Here is a 20,751-nt window from a genome sequence, read left to right on the forward strand (position 1 = left end):
AACTTCATATATTAGAACTTTCTATATAACTCCTCTGTATAACAATTCCTGAACTGTCCCTATACAACAAACCAACTGCTTGGTAAATAACATGCAGGAATTGTGTCAATATTCCCCTGTGCAATCACAGACTATGAAATGACCAGTAGACATGGGACCAATGTGATTGTGGGGAACTGAATCACCTGCATTAATAATGTTGCTGGACAGCTGACATAGATTGTTTGTTACTGTCCCTTTATTTGCCTCGGTGAACATTTAACAGAAAATTGCCTCTATCAATGTGTCTGCCCTGACTGACAAAGAAGGAATGCTTGCTATTTGATGGAAACATGAAAGAACAAACAAGTAATTTCCTGTTTGTATTTTGACAGGTGGAGAGGGATTGTAGTGCCTCACAACATAAAATAAGGTATCAACACAACAAACACTTTCTAAGACCCAAGAAATCAGACAATTCTTTGCGTATGAAAACTTTGGACCCAAGGGAGTTGAAAAACATTGCCAGAAAATACCCCACTACTTTCCAAGACACATTTTGTCAACAACTTTTTGAGAGCAGCACTTTAAAGTGCAAGGAGAACGTTAATCACGATACTGTAGCTGTGGCATTAGGACGTCTTCTTCACACCAGATTTGTCATCTGCTGAGTGTTGACTGAGTTTTATTCATCATCTGTGTGCAAATATTGTGCTGTGTGCTCACACTCACACTCTCTCTCATACACAGTGTGGTAGGCCTGATCACAGGGAGGAGGTCAGGGACCTGGCAGTGTGGGGCCGGAACAACTACCTCTCCCTCAACGTCAGTAAGACCAAGGAGCTGATCGTGGACTACAGGAAAATGGGGGGGGGGGGCTCAGATCCTCAAAAAGTTCTACAGCTGTACCATTTAGAGCCTCTTGACTGTGCATCACTGCTTGGTATGGCAATAGCACCGACCTTGATCGCATGGTGCTTCAGAGGGTGGTGCGGACATCCCAGGGGCCGAGCTTCCTGCCATCCAGGACCTCTATATCAGGCGGTATGAAAGGAAGGCCTGGGAAATCATTAAAGACTCCAACCACCCAAGCCATAGACGGTTCTCTCTGCTTCCACACAGCAAGAGGTAACGGTGCATCAAGTCTGACACCAACAGGCTCCTGAACAGCTTCTATCCCCATGCAATAAGATTACTAAATAGCTAACAAAATGGCTACAGGGACTATATGAGTTGACCTTTGTATTTTATTCTTATTCTTGCACTCTCTATGCACACTCACAGGGCCCTACCCACTACGCACACTGATACTCCAACCCACACACAAACACTCACTCCATCATTTGCTCACACACATAATATGCATACATTTATTCTGACTCTACACACACCCACTCACACACAATCATCATGGGGCGGCGCACAATTGGCCCAGCGTCGTCCAGGATAGGGGAGGGAATAGCCGGCAGGGATGTAGCTCAGTTGGAAGAGCATGGCGTTTGCAACGCCAGGGTTGTGGGTTCGATTCCCACGAGGGGCCAGTATGAAAAAAATAAAAAATAATGTATGCACTCACTAACTGTAAGTCGCTCTGGATAAGAGCGTCTGCTAAATGACAAAAATTTTAAATGTAAATGTAAATCATATACGCTGCTGCTACTCTGTTTATCATTATACTCATGCCTTGTAACCTTACCCCTATACATATCTACCTCTATCGATTCAGTATCCTTGCACATTGTAAATATGGTTCTGGAACTGACCCTGTATATATGCTTACTTACTTTATCGTGTTCTTCTTAATTCTTCTTTCTTATTTTTATATCTTGTGTGTTTTTGTTCTATCTTGTTATTTTTTGTATTACATTGTTATTGATTACTGCATTGTTGAGGTTAGAGCTTACAAGAAAGGCATTTCACTGTACTTGTGCATGTGACATTAAAACTCAAAACACACACACACACCTTTGTCGAGTTGAGCCTTGCATCATGATCGTTTATTGTAGTGAGATTGTCCCAGATGGTTAAAAACATACATTAACTGAACCAGATGAATTCCTCAGTGCATAAAGGCATGGCTTAGAAAAGCTGACAGCTCATTTCTCACTGCTGTGTATCTACTGTAGCTGTGGGCTGAGCCTAGATCTCCCCATCTCAGATGTGGACAGCCCGACATTATTGATTTGGCCATAGCGCCTGAGTGCAGTCTCCTGTGATAGCCTAATTTCCACTAAGAGCACGAAGACCTTCGACATCATCAGCTACAACATCACCCACTCATGTCATGTCTGAGACTGGCTGTACACATTTTCCTTAAACGCAGTGACAATCATTCCAGCAGCCTTGAGGCTCCCGCAGCACAACATCAACAAACACTGGGGTTACACGAAAACAAATTAATTGAGCGCAATGTCTAGAGGGGAGCTAATGTTGCAAAATGGCAGCTGGTTATTCTGTACATCGCCACCTTTTCCTAATTGCTCATTTCTTGTCTAACAGTGCATTAGCTGCTGAGTTGTGTTTTAGTGTAGAATACCGGTAGGCAGTTTGTTATAGTTACATGACATGGAACTATAATACAATACCATATCTATTTACACAGAACGTTAGTGGGTGGAAAAGCGCTACCTCATTGAGCAGTGGTAATGTGGTTACTTGTGACTACCGCCACACGCCTACTAGCTGTCATCAAGTTAGGCCTGAGGCCTATAGTCAGACATGTAATTTTTTCATTTTATAAAGCAATTTAGAACCGGAAGCCTCCTAAATAGGCAACACAATGTTGATGGGGATAGGCTAATGAATTGGGTCCACCATGCTCCTTTAATTTGCTGCGCTAAGGTCAGTGACACATTTTTTTTTTTTTTTTTAACCTTTATTTAACTAGGCAAGTCAGTTAAGAACAAATTCTTATTTACAATGACGGTCTACACCGGCCAAACCCGGACGACGCTGGGCCAATTGTGCGGCGCCCTATGGGACTCCCAATCACGGCCGGTTGTGATACAGCCTGGAATCGAACCAGGGGGTCTGTAGTGACGTCTCAAGCACTGAGATGCAGTGCCTTAGACCACTGCGCCACTCGGGAGCCCGATGGCAGAGTCGCTACTATACTGATAAGTGTGGCATGTTAATCAGTCTGCTCGCTGGCCTCACACCGGGACACATAAGTAATGGGTTAGAATCAATCTGCCACTGTGGAGCTTCTGGCTTTCTGGGCCTTATTAGCACAGTCTGAGCCTTGGCTGAAGCCTAGCTGTTATTGGAGCATGACCGGAGCTTAAACTAATGGAATGGCATGTTTTGTCACCTTCAATGTTAGTGTTTAATGATGTGGAACTACGAGCTATACATTGAGTATGTGCTGTATGTATTGACCTTGTTTGAATATTTTCCTGAGTCGAACTATGTAGCTATTTAATATTGATTGTGTTCCAGGAAGAGAGAGAGAGGGGTGAGAGAGAGAGAGAGAGAGAGAGAGAGATATAGAGAGAGAGAGAGAGAGAGAGAGAGAGAGAGAGAGAGAGAGGAACACTCAAATGGGAAGAATTTGGAAATTTGCTGTCTATAGGCTGTCCTTCTCTTCACCTGTTATTTTTTCAACACTAATAAGTGAATGGCTCTATGACACCACACGTGCCGACAATACTAAACAGTAGGTCCCTGAAAAGCCAAGGACATTTTGTATCAGTGTCGCAAGGACACTTGCTCACAGGATTAATCTAAAAGTAGAAAAATAAAGTGTTAGTCGGAACAGTTTTACTTCACTCTATCAGCAAATGAAGCTCTAAGAATAATTATTCTCATTCGGACCATTACTGTACTTTCATTCTGCTGTGACAATGAATTGCCCACTACTCATTGAGCACCAAGTCTTATCCCTCTGAGCGGAAAATTAAAGAAGCTAAATCATTTATTCCGCTGGGAAGTTTGATAGAGTGATGTTTGAATGTTGAACTGTACTGTAGAACACATTAAAACATCAGAGAACAGGGAGAAAAATTGTGTGATGTGGTAGCAAATCAGAATTTGACTAATTCTTATTCACAGAGAAGCAATTCTGCTTCAAATTACATGTTTTACATGTCAGTCAAATTGACGTTTATTTACATTTCCTTGCCTTTAGATTAGTATTAACAAAAGCAACAAGCTCTTAGAAGCCTTCCCTGTGAGATTTGCGGAGAGAGCAGCCAAGCATAAAATTAAACACGCTCTCTCCACCTCCTCCTGTCCTTCATAGCAAATGGATATTTGAGGCTTTTTGAGTGTTTAAATAACTCTCGAGAAGCTGGCTCTTACCACCACATTGCTAGATGCACAAACAGCACTTGATCATTGCCAATTCAGACACAGGACTTTTTTGTTGTTGTTGTGGTAATGCATTTGTTAGATCTGTATTTGTTAACTGCTGCTATATAGTTATTTATCCCTGCCTACAGTCTTTGGTGTGGCATCCTTACGATAAGTTGATGAGGGAAACTCTTCATCCAAATCACAGGTCATTACATATGCTATTCTGCCAGAGAAAGATGTGACATTGATCAATAATAGATGCCATCCAAGAACTGGAATAACCAGGGAAATAATTATGTTATAATCGCAGACATAAATTGGGTGGGTGGGTCTAAACCTAATATGAACTCCTCCTCGAACGTAATGCCGGGGGAGATATGATATCAGTGAATATGAGTCTGAATGAATACGAGGAAAGGTTAATCAAAAAGCTAATTTGAATAGAGGAATATGACAAGGTTCACACTAAGTAGTCATCTTTTTATGTACTGTCGTGGTCAAAAGTTTTGAGAATGACACAAGTATTGGTCTTCACAAAGTTTGCTACTTCAGTGTTTTTAGATATTTTTGTCAGATGTTACTACGGTATACTGAAGTATAATTACAAGCATTCCATAAGTGTCAAAGGCTTTTTTTGACAATTACATTAAGTTTATGCAAAGAGTCAATATTTGCAGTGTTGACCCTTCTTTTTCAAGACCTCTGCAATCCGCCCTGGCATGCTGTCAATTAACTTCTGGGCCACATCCTGACTGATGGCAGCCCATTCATGCATAATCAATGCATAGAGTTTGTCAAAATGTGTGGGTTTTTGTCTTGAAGATTGACCACAAGTTCTCAATGGGATTAAGGTCTGGGGAGTTTCCTGGCCATGGACCCAAAATGTTGATGTTTTGTTCCCCGAGCCACTTAGTTATCACTTTTGCCTTATGGCAAGGTGCTCCATCATGCTGGAAAAGGCATTGTATGACACCAAACTGTTCTTGGATGGTTGGGAGAAGTTGCTCTCGGAGGATGTGTTGGTACCATTCTTTATTCATGGCTGTGTTCTTAGGCAAAATTGTGTGAGCCCACTCCCTTGGCTGAGAAGCAACCCCACACATGAATGGTCTCAGGATGCTTTACTGTTGGCATGACACAGGACTGATGGTAGCGCTCACTTTGTCTTCTCCGGACAAGGTGTTTTCCAGATGCCCCAAACAATCGGAAAGGGGATTCTTCAGAGAAAATGACTTCACCCCAGTCCTCAGCAGTCCAATCCCTGTACCTTTTGCAGAATATCAGTCTGTCCCTGATGTTTTTCCTGGAGAGAAGTGGCTTCCTCGCTGCCCTTCTTGACACCAGGCCATCCTCCAAAAGTCTTCGCCTCACTGTGTGTGTAGATGCACTCACACCTGTCTGCTGCCATTCCTGAGCAAGCTCTGCACTGGTGGTGCCCCGATTCCGCAACTGAATCAACTTTAGGAGATGGTCCTGGCGCTTGCTGGACTTTCTTGGGTGCCCTGAAGCCTTCTTCACAACAATTGAACATCTCTCATTGAAGTTCTTGATGATCCGATAAATGGTTGATTTAAGTGCAATCTTATTAGCAGCAATATCCTTGCCTGTGAAGCCCTTTTTGTGCAAAGCAATGATGACGGCACGTGTTTCCTTGCAGGTAACCATGGTTAACAGAGGAAGAACAATGATTTCAAGCACCACCCTCCTTTTAAAGCTTCCAGTCTGTTATTCTAACTCAATCAGCATGACAGAGTGATCTCCAGCCTTGTCCTCGTCAACACTCTCACCTGTGTTAACAAGAGAATCACTGACATGATATCAGCTAGTCCTTTTGTGGCAGGGCTGAAATGCAGTGGAAATGTTTTTGGGGGATTAAGTTCATTTTCATGGCAAAGAGAGACTTTGCAATTAATTGCAATTGATCTGATCACTCTTCATAATATTCTGGAGTATATGCAAATTGCCATCATAAAAACTGAGGCAGCAGACTTTGTGAAAATTTATATTTGTGTCATTCTCAAAACTTTTGACCACGACTGTATTAAGTATCTTAAATCACAGAATGCTTGTTATTGCATCTGAGAGTTACAGTACAGTCAAGTCTCCTCAGGGATATGTCTTGCAAGCTCAATGAAAATGGTTTGTTTAAAAAGACAAATGTTTTGCCCATCCCATCCTAGATGTGAACTCTTAACGCCATCTTCTCGTATAATTATCTGTATGCATCATTTAACAATTATACATTATACCACCATACTGCTGCTACATGTATGAAAAACATTTGGTTTAAATGTGCAATAAAAAGGGGACAAGGATTAATTAATGAGACAGGTTCTTTAACAGTAAACCAGAGCAGATGCTTTTAACAGAGTTTTGTGGCTGAAGATCTGTGTCAGAGACAGGGTTAGTCCCATACGGACCTCCTTAATTTAGAGGCAATGGGGCCAAACTCAAACACACTCAACTATCCCCACATAGAATAGGATCATGTTTAATACAGAACGAAGCTCAAAATACAATATGGGACTACATCATTGTGCATGTATCGTGTATGCTATATTTAATAATGGATTTCATATAAGGCGATGTTTTTGGATTACTCCATTCACAGGAGGAGAAGGCTTTAAGTTAAGCCCCTGAAGAATTTGTGGTAAACAAAAATGTAACCTCCTAAAATGATGACGTTGTTAGAAAGCTACATGATTTTAATCTCCGATTCCAGTGTTAGGAGTAATCTTGAGAGTCGGACTGACTGACACTCCAAATGTTGTGAGTCAATACAGGTGATTACTTTTGTTGTGAACGCTGTCAATTATGCCTCTCAAACCCACAGCCCCATTCAAGTGGTAATGACTGAGCTAGACTTTGAATGGCTCCCTCCTCAGCTCCCTCTCTTTGTTCGACCCAATCAGACTGAACACAACATCTGCCTGCGACGCTCACAAAAGCTAGTGATCCACGGGGGAGGTCTGCTGCCTGAAAGCGAGTGCACAAGTGTTTCCTTTTTAATCGGCTCTTTCTGGGACTCAGAAACCCCAATGATTCCCCTCACAATCACGCGCAGAGAGTTATGACCGGCAATCAGCCATGGCAAGACATTGTGACTGGGAGTGTGTTTCCTACTATTTTCGCCTCACATCCCAATTCAACTGCAAACAACAATGGGATAAATGCGTAATCTCTTCAGATACGCATGTATAGAGGCCAAGCTGTCACCATATGTGCAACACCAGTGACCGTGGCAAAAAAACAGCCCAACATTTTATCAGTGATATGGTGTGGTTGGTTGTGTTTTTATATTTTGGGGTCTGATTTTGGGCAGGTCTTTGTTCTGGAGGTGTCCATCAGAAGTGGACAAAAGGAGGAGCCTGTAGAATAGGGGGAGGGTCACGGTAAGGGCGCACATGGTTTGACAAGTCAGGATGGCAGGTGTCCAGAATCTTAATGAGCTTTCTCATTTACCTAACAAAAAAACACCAATCTAGAGGTTCATTCTCAAACAGGGGGATATGCAGCAAGATTATTATCTGGAAACGCAATCATTATTTCCCTACTTACATGACCCAGGCAACGGCTTCAGTTCAATATTATTGGAAACATGTTGTTCTTTAGAGTCACCAGAGCACAGTTAAAAATCCATACAGCATTTGTAAGGAGTAGTCTCTCTTTCACACACAGTAATAGTTATCTTTCTATTGTGCCAAATGTGTATATTACAGTGCATTATGCTCCAAATGTGCATGATGAGTCTGTTTTTATAGTTAGTTTGGTGAACTACAGAGAGACCTGATTTGTTTTTGGTCTATTCCCTATGGCTTCTCCATGCAGGTCTCTGAGCTACTTTAGTGAGGGTTGACTGGGTTCATTTTTCAAATGTATTTCCTTTTAGTGGGCCAAATTGTATTACTCAGAGTTTGATTTATCTAAATCCTTTAGCCAGGGAAAGTCTATTGAGTCTCATGAATTACGTGATTCATTGTAAGCTTTAATTTCACACGTGATCTTTAAAATCTTTATACTATATATCGCCCGTTATATTGATCAATAACTTTTACACTTTTTTAAAGGGAATCTTTCTGTATAAAATCCTTGAGACACAAATGTGGCACGAGGCCACCTGACCACAATGAGTCTGTCTTTATGTCCCAGAGGTAACTATAGATCCCAAAGGTCAACACAGAGACATCAACAGAAGTCAAGGCTGATGGGCCCCTGGCTTCCCTTGTCATTGACACAAGGCATTATCAAAAGCACTAATCTGGTTGTACCATGTTAACTTACTAACCTTTATTTAACCAGGTAAGTCACTTCCATAACTTGAAAATCGGTCAGGAAAACAGCTACAATAGAAATCCAGTAATATTTCCATAGAAGTTCACCATTTGGCTTTCATTGTTGATCTAGTCTAACACACTCAGTATACATATGTAGATAAGGTAACCAGGAGGTTTACAGCTTAATCTGATCTGAGACATTCAGAAAGCTGAAATCAAACCCCCATTAAACCTGAATCTAAATCTCTGCCTCTCCACTCATACAAGTAGTGAAAGGTCTGTGCAGGCTGGAGGAAAGCAATTCAATAATGTGTTCAGTAGATATGTTAGATACAAACACCTCCGACACAAAAGCACAAACTCTCCTTCTGCCTCTCTCTCCCCCTGTATCTCTCACTCTTCGAACCTCATATGGAATAGTTTCCCCACAGTGTTAGTATGAGTGTGTTAGTACGTCTCTCTTCCTCAGTGAGCACAGCTTGCAGTCAGGTCTGCCTGTGAAGGCCAGTCACAATGGTCATTGGTCAGGCTGTGCTCACTGAGTCTGGGCATAGTCAATGTTTTTCTAAATGTTCCATTAGTCACTTACAATTATCAGATAGTTTGCCACTATGTATTGTCTGTTAAAAATAGTCGAATAGCCAAATGTAATTCCAAACAGTCCTGATAATGGGTGAATTATCAATTTTTTTGTTTTATTTCAGTTGGTTGTTTATTTACTGCTGCCCTGGGACTCATCTCACGGCATTTCAGGGCATCGCAATGTCTCTGTTGCACGCGTACATGTACACGTGAATGATACTTACACACACACCAGCTCAGCTGGTAGAGCACGGCGCTTGTAACGCCAAGGTAGTGGGTTCGATCCCCGGGACCACCCATACACAAAAAAATGTATGCACGCACGACTGTAAGTCGCTTTGGATAAAAGCGTCTGCTAAATGGCATATTATTATTATTATTATATTATTATTATTATTATTATTATTATTATTATTATTATTATTATTATTATTAATGGCATATATTATTATTATTATTATTATTATATTATTATTATATATATATATATATATATATATATATATATATACACAGTGGCTTGCGAAAGTATTCACCACCCTTTTTCCTATTTTGTTGCCTTACAACCTGGAATTAAAATGGATTTGTATCATTTGAAGACACAGAATATTTTTTCTTGTGAAACAAACAAGAAATAAGACAAAAAAACAGAAAACTTGAGCGTGCATAACTATTCACCCACCCCCCCCCCCCCCAAAGTCAATACTTTGTAGCGCCACCTTTTGCAGCAATTACAGCTGCAAGTATCTTGAGGTATGTCTCTATAAGCTTGGCACATCTAGCCACTGGGATTTTTGCCCATTCTTCAAGGCAAAACTGCTCCAGCTCCTTCAAGTTGGATGGGTTCCGCTGGTGTACAGCAATCTTTAAGTCATACCACAGATTCTCAATTGGATTGAGGTCTGGGCTTTGACTAGGCCATTCCAAGACATTTAAATGTTTCTCTTAAACCACTTGAGTGTTGCTTTAGCAGTATGCTTAGGGTCATTGTCCTGCTGGAAGGTGAACCTCCGTCCCTGTCTCAAATCTCTGGAAGACTGAAACAGGTTTCCCTCAAGAATTTCCCTGTATTTAGCGCCATCAATCATTCCTTCAATTCTGACCAGTTTCCCAGTCCCTGCCGATGAAAAACATCCCCACAGCATGATGCTGCCACCACCATGCTTCACTGTGGGGATGGTGTTCTCGGGGTGATGAGAGGTGTTGGGTTTGCGCCAGACATAGCATTTTCCTTGATGGCCAAAAAGCTCAATTTTAGTCTCATCTGACCAGAGTACCTTCTTCCATATGTTTGGGGAGTCTCCCACATGCCTTTTGGCGAACACCAAATGTGTTTGCTTATTTTTTTCTTTAAGCAATGGCTTTTTTCTGGCCACTCTTCCGTAAAGCCCAGCTCTGTGGAGTGTACGGCTTAAAGTGGTCCTATGGACAGATACTCCAATCTCTGCTGTGGAGCTTTGCAGCTCCTTCAGGGTTATCTTTGGTCTCTCTGTTGCCTCTCTGATGAATGCCCTCCTTGCCTGGTCCGTGAGTTTTGGTGGGCGGCCCTCTCTTGGCAGGTTTGTTGTGGTGCCATATTCTTTCAATTTTTTTATAATGGATTTAATGGTGCTCTGTGGGATGTTCAAAGTTTCTGATATTTTTTTATCACCCAACCCTGATCTGTACTTCTCCACAACTTTGTCCCTGACCTGTTTGGAGAGCTCCTTGGTCTTCATGGTGCCGTTTGCTTGGTGGTGCCCCTTGCTTAGTGGTGTTGCAGACTCTGGGGCCTTTCAGGACAGTGTATATATACTGAGATCATGTGACAGATCATGTGACACTTAGATTGCACACAGGTGGACTTTATTTAACTAATTATGTGACTTCTGAAGGTAATTGGTTGCACCAGATCTTTTTTAGGGGCTTCATAGCAAAGGGGGTGAATACATATGCACGCACCACTTTCCCGTTATTTATTTTTTAGAATTTTTTTAAACAAGTTATTTTTTTTATTTCACTTCACCAATTTGGACTATTTGTGTATGTCCATTACATGAAATCCAAATAAAAATATATTTAAATTACAGGTTGTAATGTAACAAAATAGGAAAAACGCCAAGGGGGATGAATACTTTTGCAAGGCACTGTATATATATATATACACTACCGGTCAAAAGTTTTAGTACACCTACTCATTCAAGGGTTTTTCTTTATTTTTCACTATTTCCTACATTGTAGAATAATAGTGAAGACATCAAAACTATTAAATAACACATATGGAATCATGTAGTAACCAAAAAAGTGTTAAACAAATCAAAATATAGTTTATATTTGAGATTCTTCAATTAGCCACCCTTTGCTTTGATGACAGCTTTGCACATCAAGGCAAAGAGTGGCTATTTGAAGAATCTCAAATATAAAATATATTTTGATTTGTTTAACACTTTTTTTTGGTTACTACATGATTTCATATGTGTTATTTCATAATTTTTATGTCTTCACTATTATTCTACAACGTAGAAAATAGTAAAAATAAAGAAAAACCCTTGAATGACCGGTAGTGTATATATTAAATAATTACTTTGCTTGTAGGTCAATAGGTCTTAATGTTTAACAGGGGCATCTAAAGTGCCTGTCACATGGGACCAGTACTCTCTTCCAGCCATCACTATATCTGTTTCAGTCCTGTGTTGTACAGGGTAGCATAAAGAGTAAAGCATGAAAACAATGGTAGACTACTTCCTAAAACATGTATGATGATCATATCAATCATAGCCTATTTATGTTTTTGTGCATTCAAGCTTATTCATTTACACTCATCAATCATATAAGAACACAGTAGGTGTCCTAATCTAGCCTGTTATAATTGCATTTTTAATTAAACTTTTTGGAGACTCAAATTTGGCTTCATTTAAAAAAAGAAACAATCTTGCAGTGCGTTGTAATACGAACCGCACTGTACAGAAACAAAACTTCAGAAACATCTATCAAGGAGAAATAATTTTGACACCGACCAAACGTAGCCTACAGCCTACTGTAGCCTGCCATTCAGCATCATCTAGGATCTAGGCTATGAGCGAAACAAGGAGGCAGGTCATAGGTAGCTTATAAACTGAATAGCCTCACCCCCCTTAATAAATACAATAACATACGTTTCTCTGTTACTGAAAACACCGGTAATTATTCTACTGCCATGTGTTTTAAGCAGGTCTGATGCCGAAGTGGTAAACACTTTGACGCATAACACTTAGTCTGCAATGCCCTGGTCCTGAACAAGAAGAGCACAAAGCAACGTAGCTAAGCGCATGCCATATAGGCTACAGTGTGTGTTAATAGCCTACTTACGGGTTGCTGAAGATGCTGCGCTGAGGCTGCTGATGCGACTGAAGATCCAGAGCAGTAACGTTAGCTCCGGTCCAGGAAGCATCTTTAATTAAAGCTTGAAACAAAGCAAATTGTGGCAAGTTGTGTTTTCCGTTGCCTATCGATGTTTCGTAACCCGCCTCTACAGGCAGAAGCAAGCTGAAGACAGCTATCCAGATAAGGCTTTATTTGCTATATAGAAAGTGGCTGCTACCAAGCGGCTCGCTCACACGCTGGTGCGCAATATTTGCTACCTCTCGTGTGTCACCCAGCAAAACTGAACGCTTTACAAAAACGGTCCTCTTTTTCAAAGAATATCCTCACGAAACATGTTTTTTGACCGCACTGCCCCATTACCTCTAACTGCATTGTCGGATACTAGCTTCCTAATTATGACAGGCCATACAGAAGAATCGCTGCCAGGTGCTGAATTAGAAATTGCCTTGCTGTTCCCCTATATTTCTGTGATGATGGTATGGTCCACCAAACATACACAAGGGGACACGCTTCGGTGACATGAAATTACAGGCGGTTCTTTCTATACCCCTTTACCGTCACGCGCGATTCCTTTCCATAACAACACAGCTATCTCTGAATCATAGGGCTCTACCTGTGCAGAGCACATGCCCCTTTGCCCTTCCAGTCTCCAAAGTGCCATTTTGGGTGGTGGTGTCATTTTGAGCACCTGCCACCTGAAAGGGCGCTCGATATATATATATATATATATATATATATATATATATATATATATATATATATATATATATGTGTGTGTGTGTGTGTTATTTCACTGAATAATTCTGAACATAGCCTACTGCAACTATATAACTAAACATGTATAGTCTACCACATGAATAACACCTAAGCATACCTCGTGAGCCATCTGTATGCTCCTGACTAGAGGTTCTTAAAAAAAAAAAAAACTAAATATACTTTTCTACATCTCTGCTCAAATCTGGGTAAAAGATTTAAAAGAATGTAAGTCTTATTTAGTACATTTAGTTATTGCTTGCTGTTCTAGAGTCTACAAACCTTGCCAGCAGGCATGCCAGCTAAAGTAGTTAGACAAGCTAGCTACTCTAACTTGATTGATAGCCTGACATTTTCTAAGGATAATAGCAAGAATCTTGTAAGCTAACAGGCGGGCCACAAACAGGCAAATAAGGGCACAGTACAACAGTGGTGTGCAGAACGGCATCTCGGAACGCACAACTCGTTGGTCCTTGTCACGGATGGGCTATTGCAGCAGACGACCACACCGGGTTCTACTCCTATCAGCTAAAAACAAGAAGAAGCGGCTCCAGTGGGCACGCGATCACTGGACAATTGAGGAGTGGAAAAACATTGCCTGGTCCAACGAATCTCGGTTCCTGTTGCGTCGTGCTGATGGCAGTCAGGATTTGGAGCAAGCAGCAGGAATACATGGCCCCATCCTGCCTGGTGTCAACGGTACAGGCTGGTGGCAGTGGTGTAATGGTGTGGGGAATGCTTTCCTGGCACATGTTAGTTCCCTTGATACCAAGTGAGCAACATTTCCATGCCCCGAAGAATTCAGGATGTTCTGTAAGGCAAAGGGACTAGATGGGTGTACCTAATAAAGTGGCCACGGTGTATATACGTATAAAACAAGACAAATCTGAGGGGGCACAGGGGCATGACGCCTCTGGTCTGAGGGCTACAGCAGTCTGCCTACAAAAAGGTGGAATGTTGAAAAGTGTTAGGAATAACAGTCTCGCCCCATACTACTTAAAATATTCATCCAGAGCCACAGACTAATCACTAACGTGAAGGAGAATTCTAATTTGAATGTTTAATTTGTTTTTGCCTCAGGAGGTTTTCATCCATTATCCATATGAGTAATATGTGTAATTTAGTCAAACAGTGGATGGACACACTTGAAAGAAAACTACAATAGCCATACTCAATCTTCTGACTTTATTTTTACCTCATCAGATCATTAATTAAACTTGACTTGGCCTAATTATATAGGCCTACTTATATGACTTAGTTATATGCTGCAAACATAAACAAGCTCTTTTGTGTTCAAAGGTAAGACCTACATCCAGCACTTTTATTTTCCTATCTGTCTCACTGGAGAAAACTTACACCATATGTGAAGTACACCTACTGTGAATGTTGTGAATGTTCATCTTTGTGAAGTGTGTGATCATCTCTTCCCTGTACCTCTCAGCTTGTATGACCTATTCTCAATAGAAGAATAGGTCAATGGTATTTTATTTTCTGGGAATATAATATCTTATTGGTCTTTTCCACACCATTGCTCTGAAACAAACCTCACAGTAGCGCAATGTTGCAGCAACCTCAGCATCAATGATTCATACAGTACTTGGATATGATTTTTATTACATGAAGCTTACGATTTTACTCACCTCTTCAAAATGTAATCCCTTCTGGCCCTAAAATCCATAAGCCTGAATAGAACATTCACTCACTCGGGCTTTGAACCTTTCCACAGTGTTTCAAATTCATTTCCTTCAGCTCTACTTGTTTTCCTCGTGTGTGTTGCAATATTTACAGCAGTAAAAGGTTAGTAAGAGGGGAGGAAAATTCAAGCCATATAATATGGAACACACAGGCTCACATAATTAGAATTCCCTAGAGATACTCTCTGATTCTCAAGATTTTGCAGTGTACAGGGGTCATGTTTGCTGCTAGCCTTATAAGAAGGGAACAAGGACTACACAAGTGAACATAGTCAATAGAAAAAAAGTTGTGGAGCAGCAGCTCTGCAAGCTTATCTTATCTGACTATGATGTGAAGTTGTGCAAAAAGAACTGCCTGAATAGCTCTTATACAGTGGGGAGAACAAGTATTTGATACACTGCCGATTTTGCAGGTTTTCCTACTTACAAAGCATGTAGAGGTCTGTAATTTTTATCATAGGTACACTTCAACTGTGAGAGACGGAATCTAAAACAAAAATCCAGAAAATCACATTGTATGATTTTTAAGTAATTCATTTGCATTTTATTGCATGACATAAGTATTTGATACATCAGAAAAGCAGAACTTAATATTTGGTAGAGAAACCTTTGTTTGCAATTACAGAGATCATACGTTTCCTGTAGGTCTTGACCAGGTTTGCACACACTGCAGCAGGGATCTTGTCCCACTCCTCCATACAGACCTTCTCCAGATCCTTCAGGTTTCGGGGCTGTCGCTGGGCAATACAGACTTTCAGCTCACTCCAAAGACTTTCTATTGGGTTCAGGTCTGGAGACTGGCTAGGCCACTCCAGGACCTTGAGATCCTTCTTACGGAGCCACTCCTTAGTTGCCCTGGCTGTGTGTTTCGGGTCGTTGTCATGCTGGAAGACCAAGCCACGACCCATCTTCAATGCTCTTACTGAGGGAAGGAGGTTGTTGGCCAAGATCACGCGATACATGGCCCCATCCATCCTCCCCTCAATACCGTGCAGTCGTCCTGTCCCCTTTACAGAAAAGCATCCCCAAAGAATGATGTTTCCACCTCCATGCTTCATGGTTGGGATGGTGTTCTTGGGGTTGTACTCATCCTTCTTCTTCCTCCAAACACGGCGAGTGGAGTTTAGACCAAAAAGCTCTATTTTTGTCTCATCAGACCACATGACCTTCTCCCATTCCTCCTCTGGATCATCGGCAAACTTCAGACGGGCCTGGACATGCCCTGGCTTGAGCAGGGGGACCTTGCATGCGCTGCAGGATTTTAATCCATGACTGCGTAGTGTGTTACTAATGGTTTTCTTTGAGACTGTGGTCCCAGCTCTCTTCAGGTCATTGACCAGGTCCTGCCGTGTAGTTCTGGGCTGATCCCTCACCTTCCTCATGATCATTGATGCCCCACGAGGTGAGATCTTGCATGGAGCCCCAGACCGAGGGTGATTGACCGTCATCTTGAACTTCTTCCATTTTCTAATAATTGCGCCAACAGTTGTTGCCTTCTCACCAAGCTGCTTGCCTATTGTCCTGTAGCCCATTCCAGCCTTGTGCAAGTCTACAATTTTATCCCTGATGTCCTTACACAGCTCTCTGGTCTTGGCCATTGTGGAGAGGTTGGAGTCTGTTTGATTGAGTGTGTGGACAGGTGTATTTTATACAGGTAACGAGTTCAAACAGATGCAGTTAATACAGGTAATGAGTGGAGAACAGGAGGGCTTCTTAAAGAAAAACTAACAGGTCTGTGAGAGCCGGAATTCTTACTGGTTGGTAGGTGATCAAATACTTATGTCATGCAATAAAATGCAAATTAATTACTTAAAGATCATACAATGTGATTTTCTGGATTTTTGTTTTAGATTCTGTCTCTCTCAGTTGAAGTGTACCTATGATAAAAATTACAGACCTCTACATGCTTTGTAAGTAGGAAAACCTGCAAAATCGGCAGTGTATCAAATACTTGTTCTCCCCACTGTATGTACATAACAGAGATTGATGTTAGAATTAAATGAAAAACAGAAGATAATGAACTTGATTTAATCAGTCCATTCAGGGTGTAATGTCATCATATCAGTAATGGAAGACAGCATTAGTCCTTCCTTAGAGGAAATATAACCTTGTCCCCAGGCTATTGCACACAGCGCATATAAGCCTGGGACATCATTGATTCAAAGTTGGCCTTAGTGACAGTGAACATAGAATTCTATGGGAGTGACCTTACTGAGTAAAGTATTTTTCGTTTCATTTTAGCGAATCACACGACTGCAAGGTATAACTCCGTAAACAGAGGTGCACAAGACACGTACAGGGGAGGGTTAGGGGGAAGGTGTTGTAGGAGATGATTGGTTGGTAGATTAAGCCGATTAAGACAATGCGAAGGCCAAGTTCGATGCGTTGGCCCACCAGATGCGTTCATAATGTGTTCATCAAAACAATACACTGAATTTCAACACTCTTGATCAGAGTTCATATTTTCAGTTATTTAGAGGAAATGAATACCAGAGATTTGAAATCTTATTAAGCCAAATTTATTTACAGAGCAAACAAATATGAACTGAAGATAATTATAATATAGAAAGAAAAGAAAAATAAACACTTCGGCACTTTGATCTCATTTCCTGTTGCAGCTAGTCAGTCAGTCCGGGGAGATATTCAACCACCACTGCAAGACAAGATTGCAATTCATTAATATAAAGAGATAAGAATGTTTTTAAATATGAAAAAGCAATCGCCATTAAGGAACACTGCCATCTATCATCATTGTGCAGTCATTGATTTACAGAAGGGCTATTCAACTGCCGGCCCGGTCCAGATCGTGCCCTTTTATCAATTTACACTGGACCCTTGATCAGTTCTAGAACATTATAATATTTTTTTTATGGGGGAAAATCCCCGCAAAAATCGGATGTTTATTGCCAAAATGACAAATACTACTAGCGCTATTAGTGTAGTTTCTAGCGCTAATGTGGATTGTTGATATTTTTTTCTTCCTATGAATTTTGCTTTAGCGTTAGAATGGTTTGGACTATAGGATCTATTATCACCCCATTCCTGAAAGCTAAGCGTCTCAGGAACACACGCCTTCTGTTTCCCTCTATGATGCTCACAAGGTAAGCAGGACTTGTTAGAAGGAAGTATGAGAAAAAAGACGGACATAATAACTAGGACTTCTATAGCTTTGAAAATAATTAGGGCCGGGACGATACCAGTATCACGATACTCATTTACATTTACATTTACGTCATTTAGCAGACGCTCTTATCCAGAGCGACTTACATTATTTTTTAAATTTTTCATACCCCCGTGGGAATCGAACCCACATCCCTGGCGTTGCAAACGCCATGCTCTAACAACTGAGCTACATCCCTGCCGGCCATTCCCTCCCCTACCCTAGACGACGCTGGGCCAATTGTGCGCCGCCCCATTGGTCTCCCGGTCACGGCCGGCTACGACAGAGCCTGGATTCGAACCAGGATCTCTAGTGGCACAGACCACTGCGCCACTCGGGAGATACTCGTTAGTATTGTGGCAAAGAAACTTCTTTAGGAAAACATCCCTATTTTTGGAAACAAACATAATTATGTTGTCATCCAGAGTCATTTTTATTTATTTCCCAAGCTATAGCACACAATATTTTACATACAGCCGGTCTGCTTCGTGTTTTCATTTTTGCCATGGAAAAAATATTGCGATACTAGTATTGTCCCGGCCCTGCTAATGACTGTGAAAAATGAATTCAAAGCATACTTCCTGTGGAATAAGGCTACCGGATTGCTATATCTTCATGTGTTATTTCTAACTTTTATTGAGATAATGGCAATAAGGCCAGATTCAAAGGTTTTTAAAATAATTTGTACACTTTTGTTTTATAATATAGAGCATCAAATAGCCTGCTGGTCCATGTTATCACTATCTTTGTGATAGGGCAATAAAGACAAAATGCTTCGTTTTCAAAGGATTAAAAAATGACCTAATTATTTTCAGCAAGATTTAGTTGTTTTATATGGTGTGTGCGTTGTTTTTATTTTATAGAGTTCTTCTGAAGAATAATTGCATGTGGAAAATGTCCAGCCCCATGCAACCACAAAAGTATAGTTGAATAGACTGATTTACAGTAATACTAGGCTACTATTGATTAATACTTACACAATGATGTTGTTGATGGGGATGTGGATGAGTTTGACAAAGAAACCAATGAAGCCCATGATAGCAAAACCTATCGCTGTGGCCATTGCAATCTTTGAGAATTCTGAAATTAAAAAGAACAAAGTTTAATCAGATTTTACATGACCAAATTCAGTTAGCTGCCACCTTACAAAGTTAGGTCAACCAGAGGCTAACAAATCATTGATCAATACATGTACAATATTGTTATTGTAAAACAATGTTGTATGCTACCTTCTGTTAGTGCAAAGCGATTAACCAAAATGTTGGTTATTTTTTAGCTAATTGACCGACATCAGTAACATTATTTGAATTCCATTTTGTTCATTTTATTTCTGTGTGCTTAATGCGCACATTGAGCAGTTTCTCTAGAGATCACACAGCCCTGGCTAGATGTGATGTATGTAGTAGTGAGTTGTAGTTCACAACAGGCCAATATTCTACATAGTTTTGTGAAGAAAACGTGGTAATTAACTACAATGACGATAATCCATTGCTTGCCTACTTGTCCGGTCTGTGTTTCTTTGCCTGCTATGTTAGGTTTGTGTGGGGAAGACATGGAGAGAGAGACACGAGAGGAGAAGAATGCGCGAACGAGAGGGATAGAGTGCAGTTGCTTCATGAGGTATCTCTACCTGAAAATACATGAACTAAGTGATGGATAGTTGGTATTCAGCAAAGAAATATATGCCCAGTCAGTTCTATGCACCTATAATGACATCATGCTAGGGAGGGAGGCTTGTGAGAATTCCTTAAAGGCAATACATTTCATTTTATTTACTGTATAAGGGTACCGTGTTTTGTCTAAGAAAACGTTGACCATTTACAACAGCCAAACAGCCAGCCATAAGGGGGCCATTCGTAATAAGGATAAATAACTATGATATAAAATAGATGACCTTTTCTGTCTGGCTTGGTACACCTCTTCACAAGCCTTATAGAGTCCTTCACAAACTGCCGGCTGGGCTCCACAAATTGCATTACTTGGTCCATGTTTGAAAGGTTTTGATCCTAATGGGTGAACAATAAATACAATTAATAAATTAATGTGTAGGTCTACTCAGCAGCATATATACATCTAATACAGTATAAGCTTTTAGGTTAGTGTCATTTTGCTGTAGCTCGGTAGCCTATACACCAGTGTAACCCTCCAGTACCATAAACCTCAGGCTTGGGTAGCCTTAATACTTCAACACACTGGTTTGTCACAATGTCTAACATTTCGTGAAGACATTGAAATAGTTACAATCGTGTTAAAATGTAGCCGATACTGCAACTCAGCCAATGAAAGTTAGCTACATTGTTCTTACAATGCATGTCTTGATGCAACTTCTAAAGAACACTATTAACAACACAAAAATAGATAATAGGTAATTCTAGTTGACTTACCGGAGTTCTCTTCTGAATACCTATTTTTGTGACTGCTCTATGTAAAGGCCACGTATGTTCTAAAAGATGACGTCGACTTCGGAGAAATATACGCATGCGCCCAAGGGTAACTCGGATGTGAAGGGGCGACGCAAACTCTGACGCACGCGAAATAGGAAAAATAGAGCCAAGTACATTCTTGGGGGAACAAACCAAACTTTGGTGTCCTGATTAAATCTAGTAAATTTACTTATGAATCAAATAATGCCTAGCGGAATGGCTAAGCTACATGCTGTCCTGAGAACCTCTAA

At 40.8% G+C, this 20,751-nt stretch overlaps 2 protein-coding genes across 2 annotated transcripts in view; both read right to left on the reverse strand.

Moving 5' to 3' along the window:
- The window catches only part of LOC311147086 (contactin-associated protein-like 2), a gene marked incomplete at both ends in the record, with an annotated part of 59,180 nt that extends 46,643 nt beyond the window's left edge, over nucleotides 1-12,537 (reverse strand). The window contains one exon of the mRNA XM_084183711.1: nucleotides 12,456-12,537. Within this exon, the coding sequence (XP_084039837.1) occupies nucleotides 12,456-12,537 (82 nt within the window). The remainder of the gene's footprint in view (nucleotides 1-12,455) is intronic.
- A 6,513-nt stretch (nucleotides 12,538-19,050) lies between these two features.
- Nucleotides 19,051-20,540, reverse strand: LOC311147093 (protein transport protein Sec61 subunit gamma-like; the record flags this gene model as incomplete). The annotated part of the gene is made up of 3 exons (XM_084183720.1): nucleotides 20,462-20,540; nucleotides 19,972-20,083; nucleotides 19,051-19,157 (listed from the first exon to the last, which is right to left on the reverse strand). The coding sequence occupies exons 2-3, from the start codon at nucleotides 20,063-20,065 to the stop codon at nucleotides 19,051-19,053; spliced, it is 201 nt and encodes a 66-aa protein (XP_084039846.1). The 5' UTR covers nucleotides 20,066-20,083; nucleotides 20,462-20,540.
- Between the last annotated feature and the right edge of the window lie 211 nt (nucleotides 20,541-20,751).

Source organism: Coregonus lavaretus (assembly GCF_964263955.1).
Source record: "Coregonus lavaretus genome assembly, chromosome: 19".
In the NCBI taxonomy this organism is placed as follows: domain Eukaryota; kingdom Metazoa; phylum Chordata; class Actinopteri; order Salmoniformes; family Salmonidae; genus Coregonus; species Coregonus lavaretus.